Source organism: Boleophthalmus pectinirostris, unplaced genomic scaffold, assembly GCF_026225935.1.
Source record: "Boleophthalmus pectinirostris isolate CB_2022bp ecotype Guang Dong unplaced genomic scaffold, ASM2622593v1 HiC_scaffold_6, whole genome shotgun sequence".
NCBI classification, from domain to species: domain Eukaryota; kingdom Metazoa; phylum Chordata; class Actinopteri; order Gobiiformes; family Gobiidae; genus Boleophthalmus; species Boleophthalmus pectinirostris.
The window spans coordinates 25,389,035-25,409,749 of record NW_026571447.1 but is presented as its reverse complement, the minus strand read 5'-3'; the positions used below and the strand labels follow the sequence as shown (position 1 = coordinate 25,409,749).

At 39.7% G+C, this 20,715-nt stretch overlaps 1 protein-coding gene across 1 annotated transcript in view; it reads left to right on the top strand.

The window, feature by feature from the left end:
- The window catches only part of LOC110171502 (dynein axonemal heavy chain 11), a 41,505-nt gene extending 22,649 nt beyond the window's left edge, over window positions 1-18,856 (top strand). The window contains 33 exon segments of the mRNA XM_055163490.1: window positions 51-244; window positions 364-526; window positions 601-724; window positions 798-940; window positions 1,333-1,494; window positions 2,612-2,715; window positions 2,717-2,843; window positions 3,125-3,271; window positions 3,340-3,453; window positions 3,527-3,670; window positions 3,932-4,114; window positions 4,208-4,309; window positions 4,384-4,518; window positions 5,531-5,704; window positions 7,495-7,730; window positions 8,355-8,477; window positions 10,526-10,730; window positions 10,814-10,978; window positions 11,159-11,299; window positions 12,009-12,179; window positions 12,695-12,817; window positions 12,893-13,086; window positions 13,167-13,315; window positions 13,394-13,521; window positions 14,806-15,033; window positions 15,428-15,619; window positions 16,717-16,845; window positions 17,194-17,436; window positions 17,519-17,701; window positions 17,780-17,895; window positions 18,163-18,275; window positions 18,360-18,500; window positions 18,609-18,856. Of these exon segments, the coding sequence (XP_055019465.1) occupies window positions 51-244; window positions 364-526; window positions 601-724; window positions 798-940; window positions 1,333-1,494; window positions 2,612-2,715; window positions 2,717-2,843; window positions 3,125-3,271; window positions 3,340-3,453; window positions 3,527-3,670; window positions 3,932-4,114; window positions 4,208-4,309; window positions 4,384-4,518; window positions 5,531-5,704; window positions 7,495-7,730; window positions 8,355-8,477; window positions 10,526-10,730; window positions 10,814-10,978; window positions 11,159-11,299; window positions 12,009-12,179; window positions 12,695-12,817; window positions 12,893-13,086; window positions 13,167-13,315; window positions 13,394-13,521; window positions 14,806-15,033; window positions 15,428-15,619; window positions 16,717-16,845; window positions 17,194-17,436; window positions 17,519-17,701; window positions 17,780-17,895; window positions 18,163-18,275; window positions 18,360-18,500; window positions 18,609-18,856 (5,244 nt within the window).
- Window positions 18,857-20,715: the final 1,859 nt, after the last annotated feature.

Below are 20,715 nucleotides of genomic sequence, written 5' to 3'. Positions count from 1 at the left end.
TTTAAGTCATACTTCCCAAGACTGCCTTAAATACAAATTTTCATTTACAGGATTTGGACAAGGCAAAGATGACACAGCAGCCCCTTCTGTATTGCCACTTTGCTCAAATGGACGGAGAATCGTCCTACACCCAAATGAGTGACTGGTCTGTGCTCAGGGCCTTACTCACTGATGCTCTGGAGAACTACAATGAACTCAATGCAGCAATGGACTTGGTGTTATTCGAAGATGCCATGCAGCATGTGTGAGTATTTGGAAGCATTTAGACAAAATCTTCCAAAATAACATCCATGCCAAATCATTGGCAGCAAAATATTTCAAAATAATAATAAAAGTTGAAACTCTATTATCTGCTGTCTGTAGATGCCGCATCAGTCGTATCCTGGCATCTCCCAGAGCTCATGCTTTACTGGTGGGAGTGGGAGGCAGTGGGAAACAGAGCCTCACACGTCTTGCAGCTTTCATATCGTCTACAGAAGTTTTCCAAATTACTTTGACTAATGGATATAATATCCAGGACCTTAAGGTACGCTATCACATCAGTCAAATCAGTACAATATTGTAAATAAAAATACTGTGTCTTATTTTTTTTTTTGGTAGATGGATCTTGTGGGTTTGTTCATTAAGACTGGTGTAAAGAACCAAAAAGTGGTTCTGCTCTTGACTGAAGCCCAAATTCCAGATGAAAGATTTTTGGTTATTATAAATGACTTTCTGGCCTCAGGTTTGAAATAATGTCTTTAAAAGTGGTCATATGTGTGCATTTTTAAAATAATCTAAGTGTTAATCTTGTACAGGAGAGATCCCTGAGCTCTTCACAGAAGAGGAGACTGAAGGGGTAGTGTCGGGAGTGAGAGCTGAAGTCCGTGCCTCTGGACTACTGGATAGCAAGGAGAATTGCTGGAAGTTTTTTACAGAAAGAGTACAGCAACGACTTAAGGTCCATTTGTAACTTTTGTCATAGATTTATACTTGATGTGTGTTATGTGTTATGTGAATGTGACTAGAATTATTGCTTTTCTTAATTACAAACATTATGTAGTTGAAAACCTGCTCTGAATGATGTGGGGCCCCTCATAACCTGGAGCAAACCACATGTAAAATCTGTAAAATCTGTAATGGTGTTTAAAACACACAAAATGTTACTTGAATGTTACTTAGATGATAATGTTCTTCCCCTAGGGCCCAAGTTAACTTTTGATTGTACATATATAATTATATCAAATAACTGACAGTTCAATTATGATGCAATTAATTGTCATTACGGTATAACTGAGTTTCCATAACTGAGTGGTCCAAGTTAAAAGGACTGTGTCTGCTTGATACTTGTAGGTGGTGCTGAGTTTCTCTCCAGTTGGCACTGCACTTCGTACCAGGGCGCGTAGATTTCCTGCCTTATTCCAGTGCACCACAATCGACTGGTTCCACCCTTGGACAACAGAGGCTCTGCAGTCTGTCAGTCACAGATTCATTCACGAAATAGAAGGAATTGAGGTTTGGGCCTGATATTGTACATGATTGTGTTAAATGTTATTACTTATGTCTTTTACATCTGTTTTCATATAACCTTAGTTTCCGACTGATTTGAATGAACACCTTGTAATTACTATGGTGCAGCTGGATTAACTTTTGCGTAGATCCCTCTTCATTAGTTGTGCGCTGAGCTACTGACAAATTGCTGAACGCATGCTTGGAGACTCTAAGTGAGTGCAGGCATATCATTGTTTTCCATCTCAACCAGGATCATTTGTGTTAATGGGAGAAGAGTGATTAAGCACATAATGACCCTATGAGGAGGCGCAGCTGTCACAACCAGCAAGTGTCATCACATCTGAGCCATATGTGCCAGATTTAAGCCTCCTGTTCCATATAGATCCATATAACATGTTTGTGTTATATTTATTGAGATTACTGGGCTTTATTAAAGGTGCATTAAGTAACTTTTCTGGTGGGGATCTGAACCTTCATGATGTTTCTGCTTTGCCCAGGATGTTTCACAATATGACATTAAACTGTCTATCTTGCATTTATGCCTGTGTTCACGGAGGCACAAGTTGGTTGCAGACTCCACCAGAAAGTTCCATAGTGTATCTTTAAGCACAGAACTGTAAGAAAAATCCTTTAATTAGTAATGATTTCTATCTGTCTCCTCTAATAACATTGTGAGTTATAGTACGCTCTTCTCATCATTGTCTAAGCATTTGTTTTAGTCTATAATTGATTGCTATGATGAATGGAGTAGTTCTGTCACTATGTGTCATATCATAAGCACACTTTGCATCCAGTAGCGAAACTCTATAAGCATGTGTGCTGTGTTGAGAAAGTTAGAAAAGCAAAGGCGACTTAATGTAAACAGTGAGTCCCAGCCACATGACAGTGGCCTAAACACATTATTTTCACAGAGGTTTCAAACCCTAATCATTCCTGCTTGCTGCACTTAAATATCAGATTGAGTAAGTCAGGGCAGCCAAGTAAAACGGCAAAACTTGTAGATGAATTCAAAATTTATGAAGATAATATTTCAGCTCCATCAGGATGGGATGTTAAACTCTACTCAATCCACCTTGCTCTGCTCTCCCCCCTACCCCTACCCTCTGCTTATTTTTTACAGCCTGCTGTCCAGGAATCCATCAGTCTTTTCATGGCCTACGTTCACACCAGTGTCAAACATGCTAGTGAAAAATACCAACGCAATGAGAAGAGGTACAATTACACCACCCAAGAGCTTTCTCCAACAAATCAGCCTGTACAGAAACCTGCTGGAGAGGAGCTGTGCCCAACTCCAGGACAAGATGGGGCGTCTGGACAGTGGTCTCCAAAAACTGCAAACCACCGCAGCCCAGGTGAAGCACTTTACTGTGGGATGTGTGGCTGTGATTAGTTGGCTTATGTCAAGAAAAAAACTAACCTAAACAAATAACCCCATCAATACAAAATCACCACTGGTTATTCTCCTTGAGTTAGTGTAGATAAAAGCCTAGATAAATGCATTGGGTTGCATGAAAAATCATAAAAATAAACTAAATTCAAACTATGACAAAGGATATTAAAATTATGCTGTAAAGGAGATTGTTTGCTTTGGAGACTCAAGATTATTTTTACTATATGTCTTCCTCTTTTTTAGGTTGAAGATCTGAAAGCCAAACTTGCTTCTCAGGAGGCTGAGTTGTCCACTAAAAACCAGAACATTGAAGCTCTCATTGCTAAAATAGGTCAGCAAACAGAGAAGGTTAGCAGCAAGAGAGAGGCTGCAGATACAGAGGCACGGAAGGTGAGGAATCTAATCACACTCCCTTTGACTTGAATTGTTCTATTTAACATGAGTTCTGTTGTGTGCAGGTAGCTGTTATTCAGACACAGGTGGCAGCTAAACAAAAAGACTGTGAAAATGATCTCGCTAAAGCTGAGCCATCGCTAGCAGCAGCTACTGCAGCTCTCAATACACTTAACAAGGTGCCACATCTCGCTAAGCAGACCCACTTGAACTCCAGTCAAGTACAGATCTGATGAATGTTTCTGATTTTAGGTGAATTTGACTGAGATGAAAGCCTTTCCAAACCCTCCGGTGGCAGTGATCAATGTGGCCGCAGCTGTGATGGTGCTGCTGGCCCCTCGCGGTCGAGTGCCAAAGGACCGGAGCTGGAAGGCGGCGCGAGCCTTCATGGGCAAGGTTAAGCTGTCACTGTGTCACTCACATGAGCCTGATGAATGCCAATCTAATTCACACAGGCCTTGACCTGAGCTCTGCCCAGTGGCTCAGAATAGATCTATGAATATGCCTGTTCTCTAAAAGAGGGCTTGTGTTACCCCATACAAAATCATTAGATTGGTTTGAATCAGTTGTATGAAATTAATAGTTTATAATACAAATCTGCATACAAAATGTTGATCTGCTACATATATAAATGTGTTTGAAATACTGCATTTTCAGGTGGATGATTTTCTACAAGCACTGATGTCATACGACAAGGAGAACATTCCAGACACCTGTTTGAGTGTGGTAAAGCAGGAGTATCTGAGAAAACCTGGCTTCCACCCGGATATGGTTCGGACCAAGTCCACAGCTGCAGCTGGACTCTGTGCCTGGATCATTAACATTGTTAGATATTATGAGGTTTGGCAGTACATTTTCATAAGTGTTTTTGGGTTGATTAATATACAACACAAGATATTTTAGTTTGATTAACTATCATTATCATGATTGCAGATTTACTGTGAAGTTATTCCAAAACGACAAGCATTGGCGCAAGCTAATATAGAATTGGAAATGGCTACATCCAAGTTGTTGGCTGTTCAGAAGAAGTTAATGGTAAGTACTTCATAATCACTTACTCACACTCAGTACAAATTAAAATGTTTAACATGTTTATTTGTTGCTCGTAGGATCTTGATTCAACTCTACAGAACCTCACAGAACAGTTCAAAAAGGCAACAGCAGAGAAGCTGAGCTGCCAGGAGGAGGTGTCCCGCACCAACCAGACCATACAACTAGCCAACCGCCTGGTCAAGGGCTTAGAGGTAAGCGTTTGTGTGGCCGACCTGGAACAACTGTTCTGCTAATCACACACTGAAATGCATGGAAACTCAGTAGTAACCATCTACATTTAATCTGGTATGTCCTGGCAACAGAAGGTGACAGTTGTAGATAAAATTTAACACTGGGTGGTTTTACTGCCTGGCTTAGTATCATACTGGGGACTTGTGAGACAGGTAGAGAGGGCTGGACCACACAAAATGCATGACTAAGCAGAGAAACTGGCTTCTGAACAGCATCCAAATAGAGGACAAGAGATGCGCTAACTGCTTTCACAATTACCACTGTATGGTTTAGATTTCATAGCACAGCAATCAAGTAACAAAATATCTCTGCAGCTTTTGCTCTTCGCAAACATCCTGGTATCTTTTTTTCTTGTAAATTTCCTTACCTCCTGTTTGTCTGCACATCTATTATCTTGGATGGATGCTAATATGGAATAAACGATGGTCATTTCATTGGCCATTTTGTAAGTTTCGACTTTCTTATTCGTGAGAACAAATGTGGTTTGCATGGAGCAGCTTGGCTTTTAAGCATATCAAGATAAATGTTTTGTCTTTATGGCATTGACCTGGAAGTAATAGTGTTGAGACTAATAAATCAGAGCGTCTATATTTAATCATTAACTTACCTCAATGCCCCAACAGCTGTTGGAAATTAACAATGTCTAACCCCAGACTGAGTGATATTACAAGCAATCCATAATACATTAGGCTAAAATTATAGTGATTTTTAACTGTCTGGGAATTTATTATGTGACATATTCTAGATCCACAGCCCCTTGTAAGAAAATGCCACGCATGATTTATCACTGTGGGGCTGTCACAGTCATAGTATTGAAGGTTTAAATAGATGGAAAATTGATGCTAAGTAAATACAGGGAAAACTGTAAAAGAAAGAAGGAATAGTGTTTTTTTGGCTTTGTTATGATCATGTGCAGCATAATTATTGAGGATGCTTTCAGAATTTTAATTGTTGCTGTGCTGTCGTTTTTAGTCAGAGAAGGAGCGATGGTCTCATGCGTTGGTCAAGTATGAGAAGCAGCAGCAAACTCTGTGTGGAGATGTCCTGCTCACAACAGCGTTTGTCTCTTATATGGGATATTTCCCACTGCAGTATCGCACTGAGCTTCTGAATGACAGCTGGATCCCTTTCCTTCAGTCTAAAAAGGTACTGCAACTTCATTTTAGCTCTGTGTTTCTTGGATGAATAATCAGATAATTTCTGTAAGTGATCAGGAATGTGATTAAACATACTTGTCGAGGGTTGAGGTTGAAGTAAGTGGTTCTCAACTTTTACCCCTAAGCTTTGTTTCACACTCCAAGTATCCCCTAACTTGTGTAATGGTAATAAATGTCTTTAATAATTAATATTATATTTTCTTATTTAGTTTATAGACTGCTCAAAAATATTAAAGGAATACCTTGAAAACACATCAGATCTCAATGTGGAAAAAAAAAAAAAGTGGGATATTTATACAAATATTGACAGGGTAATGTCTTAGGAACAGAAGGATGCTACTATGGAAATTTTAATGGAAATACCACTTTCAGCCTACAGGGGGCTTCATTTTATAGACACCCTGACGATCAAAGTGAAATAATGTAATGGTAGGCTAGACCATTTCGCCAAAAATTAACTTCTGCAACTCAAAATGCTTCTCGATATTTTCCGTGTCCCCCGTGTGCTTGTATGTATGTTTGACAACGTTGTGGCATTCTCCTAATGAGATGGTGGATGGAGTCTTGTGGGATATCTTCCCAGATCTGTGTATGGGCATCACTGAGCTCCTGTGAACAACCTGGTGGTATCTGATAGACCCAAACATAATGTCCCAGAGGTGGCCTATTGGGTTTAAGTCAGGTGACCGTGAGGGCCATTCAATTGTATCAGTCCCTTCATTCTCCAGGTACTGCTTGCAGACTCTATGAGGCTGGGCATTGTGATGCATCAGGAGGAGTACAGAACTTACTGCACATAATGTTTGGCAATGGGTTCAAGGATTTCATTCCGATACCTAATGGCAGTCAAACATTCTAGCCCGTAGAGGTCTGTGCGTCTCTAAATGGATATGCCTCACAGATCATCACTGACCCACCACCCGCTCATACTGAACAATGCTTTAAGCAGCATACCGTTTTCCCTGTCTTCTCTCTTCTCATCTATGAAAAGCACAGGACACCAGTGGTGGACTTGCCATTTCTGGTATCATCTAGCAAATGCCAAACTCCACGGTATTGGCCGGTGAGCAGTACAGGATGTGGCGCCCTCAAGCTACCCTCATGAAGTCTGTTTCTGATTGTTTGGACAGAGACATTCACACCAGTGTCCTTGCTGGAGGTCATTCTGTGGAGCACGAGTTGTGCTCAACCTGTTCCAGGCAGATATAGGTTCTGCTGATGGGTTGAGGACCTTCTACGGCCCTGTCCAGCTCTCCTAGAGTAACTGCCTCTCTCCTGAAATCTCCTTCATGTTCTGGAGATTGTGCTGGGAGACACATTAAATCTCTAAAATGCCTTTGCAAGGCATGTACATCCGTACATGACTTTGCATATACATGAAGTATATTTATACCAAAATTCTCTTAAAAATCTTAAAGAACATTTTCTTTTTGAAATACTTTTCAGTTCCATCTTCTAAATCTGAAATCATTCCAAGTAGCGCCTGGTAAATGCTTATGTACTCCCAGTGGTCCTGTAACCCTGGAAACACTGGCCTACCCCACACATGTTAAATGAAATTATATACTGGATATTGTAATTTGTATAAATGCAAAACAACAGCTTTGATAACGTCTTATAACGTAATTGTAGATGTATGTAGTATCTATCCACCTATATTCTAAAGTAGGTGCCATACAGTACAGTCAAAGGTCTTTCTATAAATGCCTGTTATACAGTTGATTCCATCATCTTTTGCTCTCCCCATCAGAGTGGCATTAGCGTTGCTTTCTGTTCCAGGTCTCCATTGCCCTGACAGAAGGCCTGGACCCAGTCCTCATGCTTACAGATGATGCCACCGTGGCTGCTTGGCATAACCAGGGCCTGCCAAACGATCGGATGTCCATTGAAAATGCTGCCATCCTGACCACCAGTGAGCGTTGGCCACTTCTCATTGACCCTCAGCAGCAGGCCATTAAGTGGATCCAAAACTGGCTCGGGTCAGAGCTGACTGTGGTGCAAATGGGGCAGAGAGGGTGAGATGAGCTTTTTCCTTTTTATACTTTGTAGTTTACTTACTGAAATACTTTTTTCATACAGTTGTAGGAATTTAATAGTGGCAGGGGTTGAAAAGTTAATAATAAAACACCATAATGTAGAATAAGTAGTGTAGTCATAGTACTGCAGAAGTAGTAGTAGCAAGTTGTAAAAGAAGTAACACAAATTTAAAAGGGACAATTTTTATGTAAAATTTACTTTTGTGAGCTAATCATGTTATAACAATCATGCATATTTGAGTAATTCTGTATTGCTCTATATTTGAGGGTTGAGTGCTCACAAAATGTGCGTTTCACCTATCTCCCATCTCTGCCCAACTATACACACAAAAATTTAAATCCACTGGTAGCTACAGTAAAATGCTGCCATTAAAGAGGTGCAGGTTTGTAGTTTTAACAGGAAGTGAATGGCACTGTTTCTAATATTAAACAATCATACAATTAGCATAAAGTAAAATTATCATGAATACCGCAATAAATGTATAATGTGTTTTCGTTTTTCTAGTTACTCAATTTTTCTGAAGTTTCTAATTACATTAATAAAAATAAAAAAATAAGAGCACAATAGTCTACCCACTGCCTGAGCCTTTTCTTTTTTTATAGGTATCTCGCAGTAATTGAAAAAGCTCTCGCCTGTGGAGAAACATTACTGATTGAGAGCATTACGGAAAAGTTGGACCCGGTCTTAGAACCTCTACTGGGCAGAAACACCATCAAAAAAGGAAGGTTAGTAACAAACAATGGTTTACCAAAATTATACAAAAATGTTTTTGGGGAAAAGTTCACCAGTGCACATTTAAACTTGTCCTGGAGCATTATAATTTGAGAGAACTTTGAAAGAGGCTGCTAAACTGCATTGCAAGAATCTCAGATATTTTATAAAATCTTTGTTGAGGTCTAAACTACACTGCTAAAAATGTCAATAAAGAGACAGGATATTTTGTTGTCTGCAGAGAGCATTCTGTATTACTTAAATAATTGCTGCCTTTGCGATTTGATAATTGTACCTAATCAAATTGCAATTGTGTGTGAACTTGAGCATCTCTAAAATGTTATACTTCTGAGATGCATTATTAACAAAAATGAACACAGTGCAACTGATTTCAGCTGAAATGCTAAAGAACCTTATTCAGATCATTATACTGCACACAGGCCACTCTGCATTTCAGATATCTAAACAAAACCTTTTCAAATCACTACATGCTTTCACGCTGTTGAAACCAAATAGTCAATATACCCACAGCCTCTCCACATGTGTCAGTGGTACAAGACAATAGAATCAGATTTGCCAGATGGTTGAATCTCAGTGAGCTCGAAAATGCCACTAAGAGAAGACTGAATGCATTCTTATGGCTTGCTCTTTAGATTATAAATGAATTGGCAGCACATGCTCTGAATCCCAGAGGACAGCATATTGATTGGCCCCTCAACATTGGTGATAGATGTATATTTGTGTGTTCATATTGTTTAGGTGTGATGAATATTGAACAGCTGAGCCAGTGTAAAGGCTGGATTGGGACCAGTCATGGTTATGTATAAGAAAATTGGCATGCTGCACACAATATTCGATGATTCAATGCTTTTTATATATACATACATTACTACAATAATCTTCCTGGAAACAAAATAACAGATCACTTATGGTGTAGCATGTCTGGCATGTGCACAAACTAAACTAAATATTAATCTACAGAAGCAGCAAGTAGCTAATATTTGTAGGAAATTGAAATGACCATGTATTGATATTGTTCTTTTGAAAAATGCTTACATCTTTCTCCGATCTATATGCGCAGCTATGGATATTGTTCATTGAGCGTCTTACCCAAGTCCTGTCCATCCAGATGCAACTATTCATCTCGGCAAATCTGATTATAAGTTTATCCCCTGCAGATGACCCACGCACTTGTTTCTGTCGATGATTAATAAAATGTGCTGCGGCGGCCATGATGGATCTGGTGGGCTCCTACAGCTGAAGTTCATTAATAATTGGAATGTTGTAGAGTGTGAAGTAATGAATACTAATTATTCCTTTCATCGCTGACGGAAGACTACAAGCCAATCCATCAGCGCGGACTTTAATTTGGTGGAGTAATGGTTCTATCAATAGTACATTAATTCTGGCTTGTGAAGATATAGAGTTGATCCGCGCTTTGGCCACGAGGAACCTGAGTTGTAAAATTGGGGCCTTTGCCTGACATGCTGGGGGGCAATTAGAGGAAAATGAAAAGCCACCGGGTTTGTCATGCTAGTACTGCTAATTGAATTGAAATGCAAGAACAGATAAGTATTGGCTGCTGTAGCAATAATATGAGCATTATCTGACTGCACACTAACTTAACAATTACAATTGCTATAACAAACCTTTTAGAATTAAGACGATCATTGCTTTAAAAGTATTCTGAATCAAAATAATAAAAAATACAATTCTTGGGAATGTTGGGAATTCTTGGGAACTTTTTTGGTCTCAGTTGATCAACAGGAAAAAAATGGTGAGATACAAATGAAGTATGGGAAGAATGTATGACAATAGATTACTATAGTTGGTAAAAGATATTAAAACTTTAAAGAATCACAACCTTTACATTACCAGCTAGAGAGAGTCCTTTATATTGTATATGTTGTATGTATTTTTATTCTGAACTTACCATATTTTTCAGACTATAAGGCACACCAGATTATAAGGCTCACTGTCGATTTTTGAGAAAAATTAAAGGATTTTAAGTGTGCCTTATAGTGCGAAAAATACGTACTTATTTTGAAAGCTTTTGTTCCAGGTACATTCAAATTGGAGGCAAAGAATGTGAGTATAACAGCAAGTTTCGACTCATTATGCACACCAAGATGTCCAATCCCCACTTCCCCCCGGAGCTCCAGGCCCAGGCGGCCCTGATTAACTTCACAGTCACTCCAGTGGGGCTGGAGGAGCAGCTCCTCGGGCAGGTCGTGTCACGGGAAAGACCTGAACTTGAAACTTTAAAGGTAAACAAAACAAAAAAAACAATTGTGGAGAGTTGAAAACAGCAAGGTAACTGTTTTAAATTGCTTTGTGGCTATTACTTTAGTTGGAGCTAACCATGCAACAGAATCACTTCAAAATTGAGCTCAAGAGGTTGGAAGATGACCTGTTGACTCGCCTATCTGCAGCCGAGGGCAATTTTCTGGGTGACATTTCTTTGGTCGAGCAACTTGAAAACACCAAGACCACAGCAGCCCTCATTCAGCATAAGGTGAGCTTATTAAACTGTGGGGAGCTTTTAGTTGTGTGAATATACAAGTATTTAAATACATCATAAGAATGCATTGCACTGCTCCAGTAATTACTCTTGCTATGTACTAGTTTGTAATGAGAGTTATTTGGAGCATGCCTGTGCGCCTAAGAGCTCATTTTGTGCAATTGGAACACACAGGTGGTGGAGGCCAGAGAAAACGAGACAAAGATCAACGAGGCCCGAGAGCTCTACCGCCCCGCAGCCGAGAGAGCGTCGCTTCTCTTCTTCATCATAAATGACCTCAGCAAGATTAACCCCATGTACCAATTTTCACTCAAGGTAACATGTTTGCCTCTGGAACTTTGGAAGGCATTAGTAATAAAACCCACTAAGAGCTATGACTACTGCAGTTGCTTGTATCCCCTGCTAAATGTACCTCACAAACAACATTTTTAGCTACACCTGTTATAAAGCTTTCATAAAGGTACTGACTGAATGAATTCATCCCTATATGGTGTTTTTCCAGATGCTTAACATCACTTTACAATATTGTGCTTTATTAATTCACTTCATACTTAGTGGTAAGCTACTACCATAGCTAGAGCTTCCCTGGGGTGGACTACTGAAGTGAGGCTGTCAATCGGTCCCTCCCTTGACGACCAATCCCTCTTTCATGCACCACATTCATAATAGACACGAAGCAGGAATTGTCTTGCCTAAGGACAAAATGGCAGTTTGCACTATAGCCACTGTTGCCCCAATGTGGCACCTGGTCTCCCCAGAGCCAGCACTGCTTAACTTCTAAACTAAAGATTTTTTTTTAAGCATTGTACAAATGTTTTATTCACAATTTAATAAAATCGAATACACTACATAGCAGTTGTGATCCAGGGTTAATTTTATAGACAAATTATACATATTTGTTTGAATGTGTGTCTACTAGAATCCCTTGTTAATGCAGCCACATGGACAGATTGTTTATGCTATGTCAGTAGACCGTAGTCATGTACTCCTAACCAAAGCATTCCTCCTTTTGGATCTTTTCCAGACTTTTAACTCAGCATTTAACAAAGCAATGGAGCGTGCAGAGTGGGATGAGGATGTGCGGATCAGAGTGCACACTCTCGCAGAAGCCATCACCTACTCTGTATTCCTATACACCAGCCAGGGCCTGTTTGAGAGAGACAAGCTAACCTTCTTGTCACACATTACTTTCCAGGTAAGGCATTTGGGGCCTCCTCTAAGGTGTGGTCCTCTGTCATCCTCATCCATCACTGCACTTTTCTGCCCCACATTAACATCAATTAATGGCAATCAGAACGAGCATACGCTGCTATTGATTATCTCTCACACAGAGCGTCATGGCGGCTGTTCAGACAGTTGGTTCTGACAGGGGGGCTGTTTCTGATGGGTCAATGCAATATTTTGTCATTGGGCTTTGTCTTAGAATTAACTGGCTTTGATGGATGTCATTGAGGGCATGTTGAGGGAAAATGCAGCTGCTTAAGGTTTGGAAATGTTGCAGCAGTTTCATAGTTTTGGTTTAGAAGCTTTTGCAAGATGTAAACTGATATACAATATCATCTGGATTTACATTATATTTATTTTCATTTTCACAAAACAAAGCATAACATTTATACACGTATAATAGAGAATGTGATGGTATCGTAAAAGTGTCAACATCAACATTTTACCAACTTAATCCATTTCCTCTATTTCTGCTTTTTTCTGTAGATTCTCCTTAAGCAAGACAAACTTGATATCCAGGAGCTGGACTTCTTGCTGCAATTCCCTGTGGAGCCTAGTAAAGTTTGCCCTGTGTCATTCCTTTCACCACACACATGGGGAGCTATTAAAGTATGCCAGTTTATACAAAAATAAACCACCAAGTCTTTTTTATGCTGTACTTATCTTCATATGGTTTGACTATAGGTAGTCTCTTCTTTGGATCACTTGAATGGTCTGGACAAAGACTTTGAGATGTCTCCAAAACACTGGAGAAAAATAGTTGAGTCCTGTTGTCCCGAGAAAGAACGGCTTCCTCACGACTGGAAGAACAAAACGTCACTTCAGAAACTCATAATCCTGCGAGCTCTGCGGCCAGATCGAATCACCTACGCTCTCAAGTAATGTACTCATGTTTTTTGTTTTTTTTTTACTATATCTGTGTACTATATTACTGAAGGTCCAAAATTGCCTCTAACAGGAACTTTGTTGAGGAAAACTTGGGTGCCAAATATATTGAGCCTGCAACAATTGAATTTGAAAAACTATATGAAGACAGCAGCCCCTCAAACCCTCTCTTCTTTATTCTGTCTCCTGGAGTGGATCCACTTAAAGATTTAGAAAAACTAGGTACTTATTGTATATTACAGGTTAATTAATTTCTTGTTCATCATATTACAGATTTATATTATTTTTCCTTTTTTTCAGGATTAAAATTGGACTTTTCCATCGACCAAGGGACCCTACATAATGTGTCTTTGGGTCAGGGACAGGAGGAGATTGCTGAGAGGGTGGTGAAGAGCGCCTCTCAGTTGGGACACTGGGTCATTCTACAGGTACAGAGCATTCTGGTTTATTCAAAGGTTATTGCTACTCTCATGCCCGCTTCTCTAATGGTATTGTCTCACGTGTGGAGCTGGGGAAATTAACTCAATTTGGTTCAATAAAATCATAATTGGCTGAACTAACTCTATAATCATTTCATTAAATAGAGAAGCATCCAGTTGAGGAATTCAATGAGTTCTTCCTCTGTGTAGTCATCTTGTGTGGAGAAAATGTAGACATACGTATATATTATAAAAACATAATGTGATTTTGGTTCTCAGCCAGAAAAAGGTGGCATGCCCTCTGCAGGTGGGTGGAGAGTCTCTGCCTCAAGTGGAGGAGTTTAAGTATCTCGGGGTCTTGTTCACAAGTGAGGGTTGCATGGAAAGGTAAAAAAAAGGAGCTGAGTTGAAAGGCAAAGCTCTCAATTTACTGATCAATCTACGTTCCTACCCACACCTATGGTCATGAGCTTTAGGTAATGACCGAGGGAGGAAGATCGCAGATTCAAGAAATTAGTTTCCTCCGCAGGGTGGCTGCGTACTCCCTTAGAGATAGGGTGAGGAGCTCAGTCACACAGGAGGAAAACAGAGTAAAGCCGCTGCTCCTCCACATTGAGAGGAGACAGCTGAGGTGGCTCAGGCATCTGTTTTGGATGCCTTCTGGATGCCTCCCTAAGGAGGTGTTCTGGGCACATTCCACAGGGAGGAGGCCCTGGGAGGGACTACGTCTCTCGGCTGGTCTGTGAACGCTTTAAGATCCCCTTGGAAGAGCTTGAGGAAGAGTGTGTGGAGAGGGAAATTTGGACCTTCCTGCTCAGACTGCTGTTCCAGCAACCCGGCCCCGGATAAAGCAGAAGAGAATGGATGGATTTTCTCAGAAGAAGATGGACGGATGTTCTCAGAATGTTTTAAATAACCTAAAATGAATTATTTTCACCTTTTTGTCTATTATAAGCTCAGAAATTGTTCATATAAAAATGTGCATTTATGCATTTGCCACTTGTAAAAAGTTTTCTCAAAACTGTGATCTGCTTCTGATGATACTCTAGTTCATTGTGTTTGTTTAATTCATACTTGTATTCATGTTTATGTCCCTTTTTGTCCTTGTTTAGAAATACAAAAGCCATAGTTTAATTCTATATGAGGCAAGGTTTAGTCCTCATTTAGACTTGGTGTCGTCCTGATATAGACCTATCTTAGATATGGTGGTATTCAAAGAGCCAAATATTTAGATGGTAGTAGATGTGAATGACCACACTAAATGTGTTTTTGTATGATTTTTGGTCATCTTAGAATGTCCATCTTGTTGCGAGCTGGCTTCCCTCCCTAGAGGCTATATTGGAGACCACTGGCAAAAACAGTCACGCAAACTTCAGAGTGTTTATGACTGGTGAACCAGCCCAGAGTCCTGAGCACCATGTCATCCCCAGAGGAATACTGGAAAACTCTATTAAAATCACCAATGAGCCACCCACTGGTATGAATGCAAGTCTCCACGCTGCACTCAACAACTTCAGTCAAGTAAGTTTAATTTCATAAACATCTAAAAAGACTTTGGTCCTGGTTTGATCCTGGTTTAGTCCTAATTTTTTTAGACTTGATACGCAGATTATTCAAAATTTTGATGTAGATTATTCCTAATTTTAATCTGTATATTCATTGCGACCTGATTTAAGTAGACAAAAATCAGGTCTCACTTAAATCCTTTATTTTTAGATACATTTTAAAATGTCAATGTTAAAAATGGTTTATATTAAGGTAGATAAGTAGTAGCTATGGTTAAAGTTAGGATCAGTCTTTAGGAAGTTAATGTAAATCAATGTAATATCCCCAAGAAGCATGGCAATTGCAATTAATTTCCCTTGTGGATCAGTAAAGTCTAAATCAAAAATTTGTCTATATCCTGTGTTTTTAGGACACACTGGACATGTGCTCCCGGGAACAGGAGTTCAACCTGATGCTCTTCTCACTTTGCTTCTTCCACGCCAGTTTAATCGAGCGCTGCAAATTTGGTGCACAAGGCTGGAATCACAAGTATCCCTTCAGCACTGGAGACCTTACCATCTCAAGCAGTGTTTTATACAACTACTTAGAAGCCAATACTAAAGTACTTATTTTCTATTTCTATTTTTCATATTTAAACATTTAAAGGAGCATTATGTTCCTGTTGCCATCTGCTTGGCTCCATGGAGATGATATTGCTTTGCCTAGAATGTTCCACAGTATGTCAGTGAACATCTGTTTTACATTTATTCAATTGCAGGTGTTTTTTTGAATTTTTACAGTGAGCAGGGTCACCTCTCCACAAATCTGACTTGTAACATGGCTTTGTTACACCATTTCTTGTTTCCTACATGATAAATGTAATGCCATACTGCGGAACGTTCTAGCCAAAGCAATGGTATCTCTACGTTAACAAGCAGGTGAAAAAAAGTTGCATATTGCTCCTTTAAACTGTTATTTTAAAAGTATGACATTAATCTAATTACATATACAGTATACACTCATTTGTTACACATGGGCTTCTTACTTTTTTCCTGGCATGGAAATGAAACCTATAATTTAGCTTTATTTCAGAGAGACAAAAAAATCTATTCTTGGTTGATGCATCCCTCAGAACTTGTAATGATTTCTCTTAGAACTCCTATTACTCCGGTCACAACCAATTATGTCTCCTAGGTGTTCTGCCCTCCAAAAACGAATGTCCTTCATTATGTTAACCAAACACCAACCTGTATGTGCGTATACAGAGGATTCATTAGGAGGGCAATGAAGCGTCCTCCTAAATGTAATTACATGCAGCCAATGTGACAGTTCACAACGCTACATAAGTGATCACTGCAATTAGAGCTGATGAACGAAGCAATTTGCAAAACAATACAGGTACAAATGATTGTGAACCTCCAGCTTTTGTCATTTGTTATGAATCACAGGTTCCTTTCATCCTCCTTCACCCTCACGGATCATAGTCTCTGAGTCAGGAAGAGAAGCTCCATCAGGAATTAGTTCCATGTGTGTTTTTCAAGTCACTGAAATTATTGGCGCAACAGTAAATAATAAAGAGTGTGTTGATAGATTTAAAAATGACAAAACCTTATTGTAGACTTGGTTGCTGATCTTATTATGTCAAAGTAATACTGTAGATTCTGTACATATTTTGTATTTATTTTCTTCTATTGATTTTATCTTAAAATTTAATTCTAGTCTATGCAGGTTCCGTGGGAGGATCTGTGTTACCTTTTTGGAGAAATCATGTATGGGGGTCACATCACTGATGACTGGGACAGAAGAGTCTGCCGCACCTATCTGCAAGAACTAATGAATCCCAGAATGGTTAGTCAGTGTTCACTTTGAAATATAAAATAAATGAATACAGTATATAAATGGTTAAAAGTTAGCATAAAGAATATATACATTACTTACAGTAATCAATTGCAGCTCTAGTGCATATGGCTTAATATCCTCAAGGTAAAGACTGCCCTCTGGAGATGTAAATACATATTGCATTGTACCCAAGTAACTTATGTTGTGGATCTGCTTCAGATTAAAAACAAACACATATTATCCACATAGTAGCCACACAGAAACACCACAATGCCACAAAGGCATCAATACAACTGCATTTAAGACAGACACAACAATGAAACTGTATTTTTATACAGTAAATATTTGTATTTCTAGTTTGAAGGTGAGCTGCTTCTCTGCCCTGGGTTCCCGTCCCCTCCAATTATGGACTACAGCGGTTACCATAGTTACATTGATGAACATCTTCCTCGTGAAAACCCCACTCTGTATGGACTCCATCCCAATGCAGAGCTAGAGTGTCTCACCGTGACCTCAGACCACCTGTTCAGGACTCTGTTTGAGCTTCAGCCCCATGACTCCACCAGAGGGGAGGGGGCAGCCCAGAGTTCAGAAGACAAGGTGGAGATGCAGGAATACTGTTGTCACATGAAATAGCTCTGAATTTAAAGGGCTGTATTACTAACCTGACATTGTTTGATAGGTAAAGTCTGTTATTGAAGATATTATTGACAGGCTGCCTGACGAGTATAACATGTCAGAGATCATGTCCAAGGCAGCTGAGAGGACACCATATGTTTTAGTCTGTCTTCAAGAGTGTGAACGCATGAACCATCTGATAGCAGAAATGCAGAGGTCCCTGAATGAGCTGGAGCTGGGGTTGAAGGTACTGGTCATAATATACTGTTTTACACATGTTTCTCCTCCTTCCTTCATCCGTCATATGAATAATATTTGTTCAAAGGGAGAGTTGACCATCTCGTCCAGTATGGAAACTCTGCAGTCAGCTCTGTTCAGTGATGTGGTTCCTGACTCGTGGGCCAGACTGTCCTACCCTTCCACCAAAACACTGGCACACTGGTAACTTTTTCTCTTAATACAGATTTTATTACACACTAAGCTCTTTGCCATATGGTAATTTGCAGCAGAGAATGTTGGAGAATCTAATTCATAATACAGTGTAATATAATCATTTATTATTGTTTTGTTATATTATATTACGTATTTGATTTTATATGTATATTTTAAATTTGTGAAAATAATCATTTCCTCAGGTAGCTCATCACCTTGGACCATAGATGTAAAAGACTTGTTCATTATAATGTATTGACTTTACACATTGTACAGGTTTAATGATGTGTTGTTGAGTTGTCAAGAGCTCGACAGCTGGACCCAGGACTTTGTTCTTCCTGCTGTTGTTTGGTTGTCTGGGCTCTTCAACCCTCAGTCCTTCCTCACAGGTAACCTTTTACACTACATTAATACCACATATGACTTTACTGAAGTTCTATCCATCAATACCTAACCATCAATACCTTCGGTAGCTGTGCTCCAGAGCATTGCTCGCAGGAATGAGTGGCCTCTGGACCGGATGTGTTTGACTGTAGATGTGACAAAGAAGACAAAAGACGACTTTGGACATCCTCCTCGAGAGGGAGCCTACATCCACGGGCTCTTTATGGAAGGTCAGATTCATTTATAATATGGTTCATCTGTCAGTGTGAACATGCTCTATGTAGCTGTGTATGCTGGACGCTCTCACAGTCCTGACAGCATTGTGTCATGTCTTCCAGGTGCCCGCTGGGACTGTCAGTCTGGAGTGATCTCTGAGGCTGTGCTGAGGGACCTGACCCCTGCGATGCCTGTAGTCTATGTGAGAGCAGTGCTGTCAGAGGAGCAGGAGCTCAACAACACATACGAGTGTCCACTGTATCGCACTAAACAGAGAGGAAGCACTTATGTGTGGACTCTGCACCTTAAAACTAAACAAGCTCCTGCCAAGTGGATTATAGCAGGAGTGGCTCTGCTGCTGTCTGTCTGAGAGAGAGACAGTGAGTCTAAAGTATTATCAGTATTATAATACAGTATTTTTGTTTCTCATCAAAATAACTAGATCATAATACATTTTATATAATTATGCTGTTTTTATTTGTACAACATTATGTGCCTACATCTAATGTAAAAGTACCACTATAGCTCTGTAAATGTGTTGTAGATTTAGAGATTAAGTCAATAAAGAAAGCCGTGTTTAACCAGTGGCAAACCTGTTGTGTCTGTGTGTGACACTGCTCAAGTGCTCCCTGGAGAGGGTCGAGTCTGGCCGTGATTTGTCGGGAGCTTATGTCTCCATTTTAGACCATGTAATTCTGGATAGGAAGCATATTTTATTGGAAGGTCAAGATTAAAAAAGCACTCTGGCTGCCCTCTACTAACTGAATGATACACAATGCTGTCTGGAGGGCTCCCGGACAGAATTCCCAGGAGATGATGTGCATGGCCGCTATTGACTTTTAAATGAGGTGCATTTGACATTGACCTTTTGTACGGCAGAGCCAGAATACTAACAGACTAGTGTAATTCATTCATCCAGGCCTGATGAAGAGACCTATTCAAAGACACTGATAGCCTTCTATGAGAAACTCTTTAGATTACCCATCCATTATCTCTGTGCATCACTACTGGATTATGTGATATGCTTCAAATAATACAGCTAACTTTGAATGGAGCACTACCATTAATCTAGCTGTTGTCTTTTCAACAGATCATGGGAATCCTTGTAAGGATTTAGTTTGCCTAAGAGTATGTACATGTATGATGATTCATTTTCTATCAAATCACCTGCATAACAAAGGTGCCAGTGCATGTCCCTGTAACCTTAAAGTCAAGGCTGTTCTTATCATTCTGAGAGACCAGTCATCACAGACATTATGCAGTGTCAGAGAATACAAGCGACAATATTCTTTACCAGACAAACTGATAGAGAGATAAATTACACAAGCATTATTTCTTTGGTGAAAATCAGTGGTGTTATCTTACCAACCAGGATTTTCTCTACTCTAATAACGGCTGTGCTGCTCTTAATTTTCTCCGACAGACGTGTGGAGGACAGACGATTGATTTGGTGTATTGTGTTGCATGAAGAAAATAAAGAAGCAGCCTTCCTGTACACTGTTCGTGTGCCCTCTCTCTTCCTCTCATTAGCGCACCACAGCATCTAGCCACTAATTTGGTGACAGGGAAATAATACAGTGCCGCTGGTGTTTGGGAGGAAATGGCAGGGTACAGGGCCCCGAGCAGCAGGGGTCGTGCCACAGATAGTCATGTTAAAGGCCAGGCAGGACACCTGGCTGTGAGCGGGCGAGGGCATCTGGGTCACATCAAGTTCAACATGGCAACTTGCATACAACTACATTCAAGTTTTAACTCTAGATTCAGTTTTTTGATTTATTTGTATATATATTTTTGAAAATGTTGATGTTTTATTTTTATTTTTCCAAGGATGAATCATCATTTTAATGTGATATTATTCAGAAAATGGCATCTGAGTGGTTAGACAGAATGTTTGCATGTTCAAAGCTATGCCAGCTTCAATCAGTGCATACTATTTTTGTGTCCTTTTGCAAGACACTTCACATCACTTAAGTATAAATATGGCTAGTGCATGGTTAAAAGATAGCCGCATCTGACCTCTGCAATCAGCCTTGAGGCAGCTGTGGCATAAAGTTAATTATATAATATGCTGTACTGTAGACTATAATGTACTGATAATATATATAATATTTATGTAGCAGTTTCAAGTAGAATTTTCTGCAGTGTTTTATTGTACAGTATGTTGCGGCATGAACCTATCCACCAAACATCTGTGCAGTCCTTTTCCAGGATGCAGACATGGTACAGATC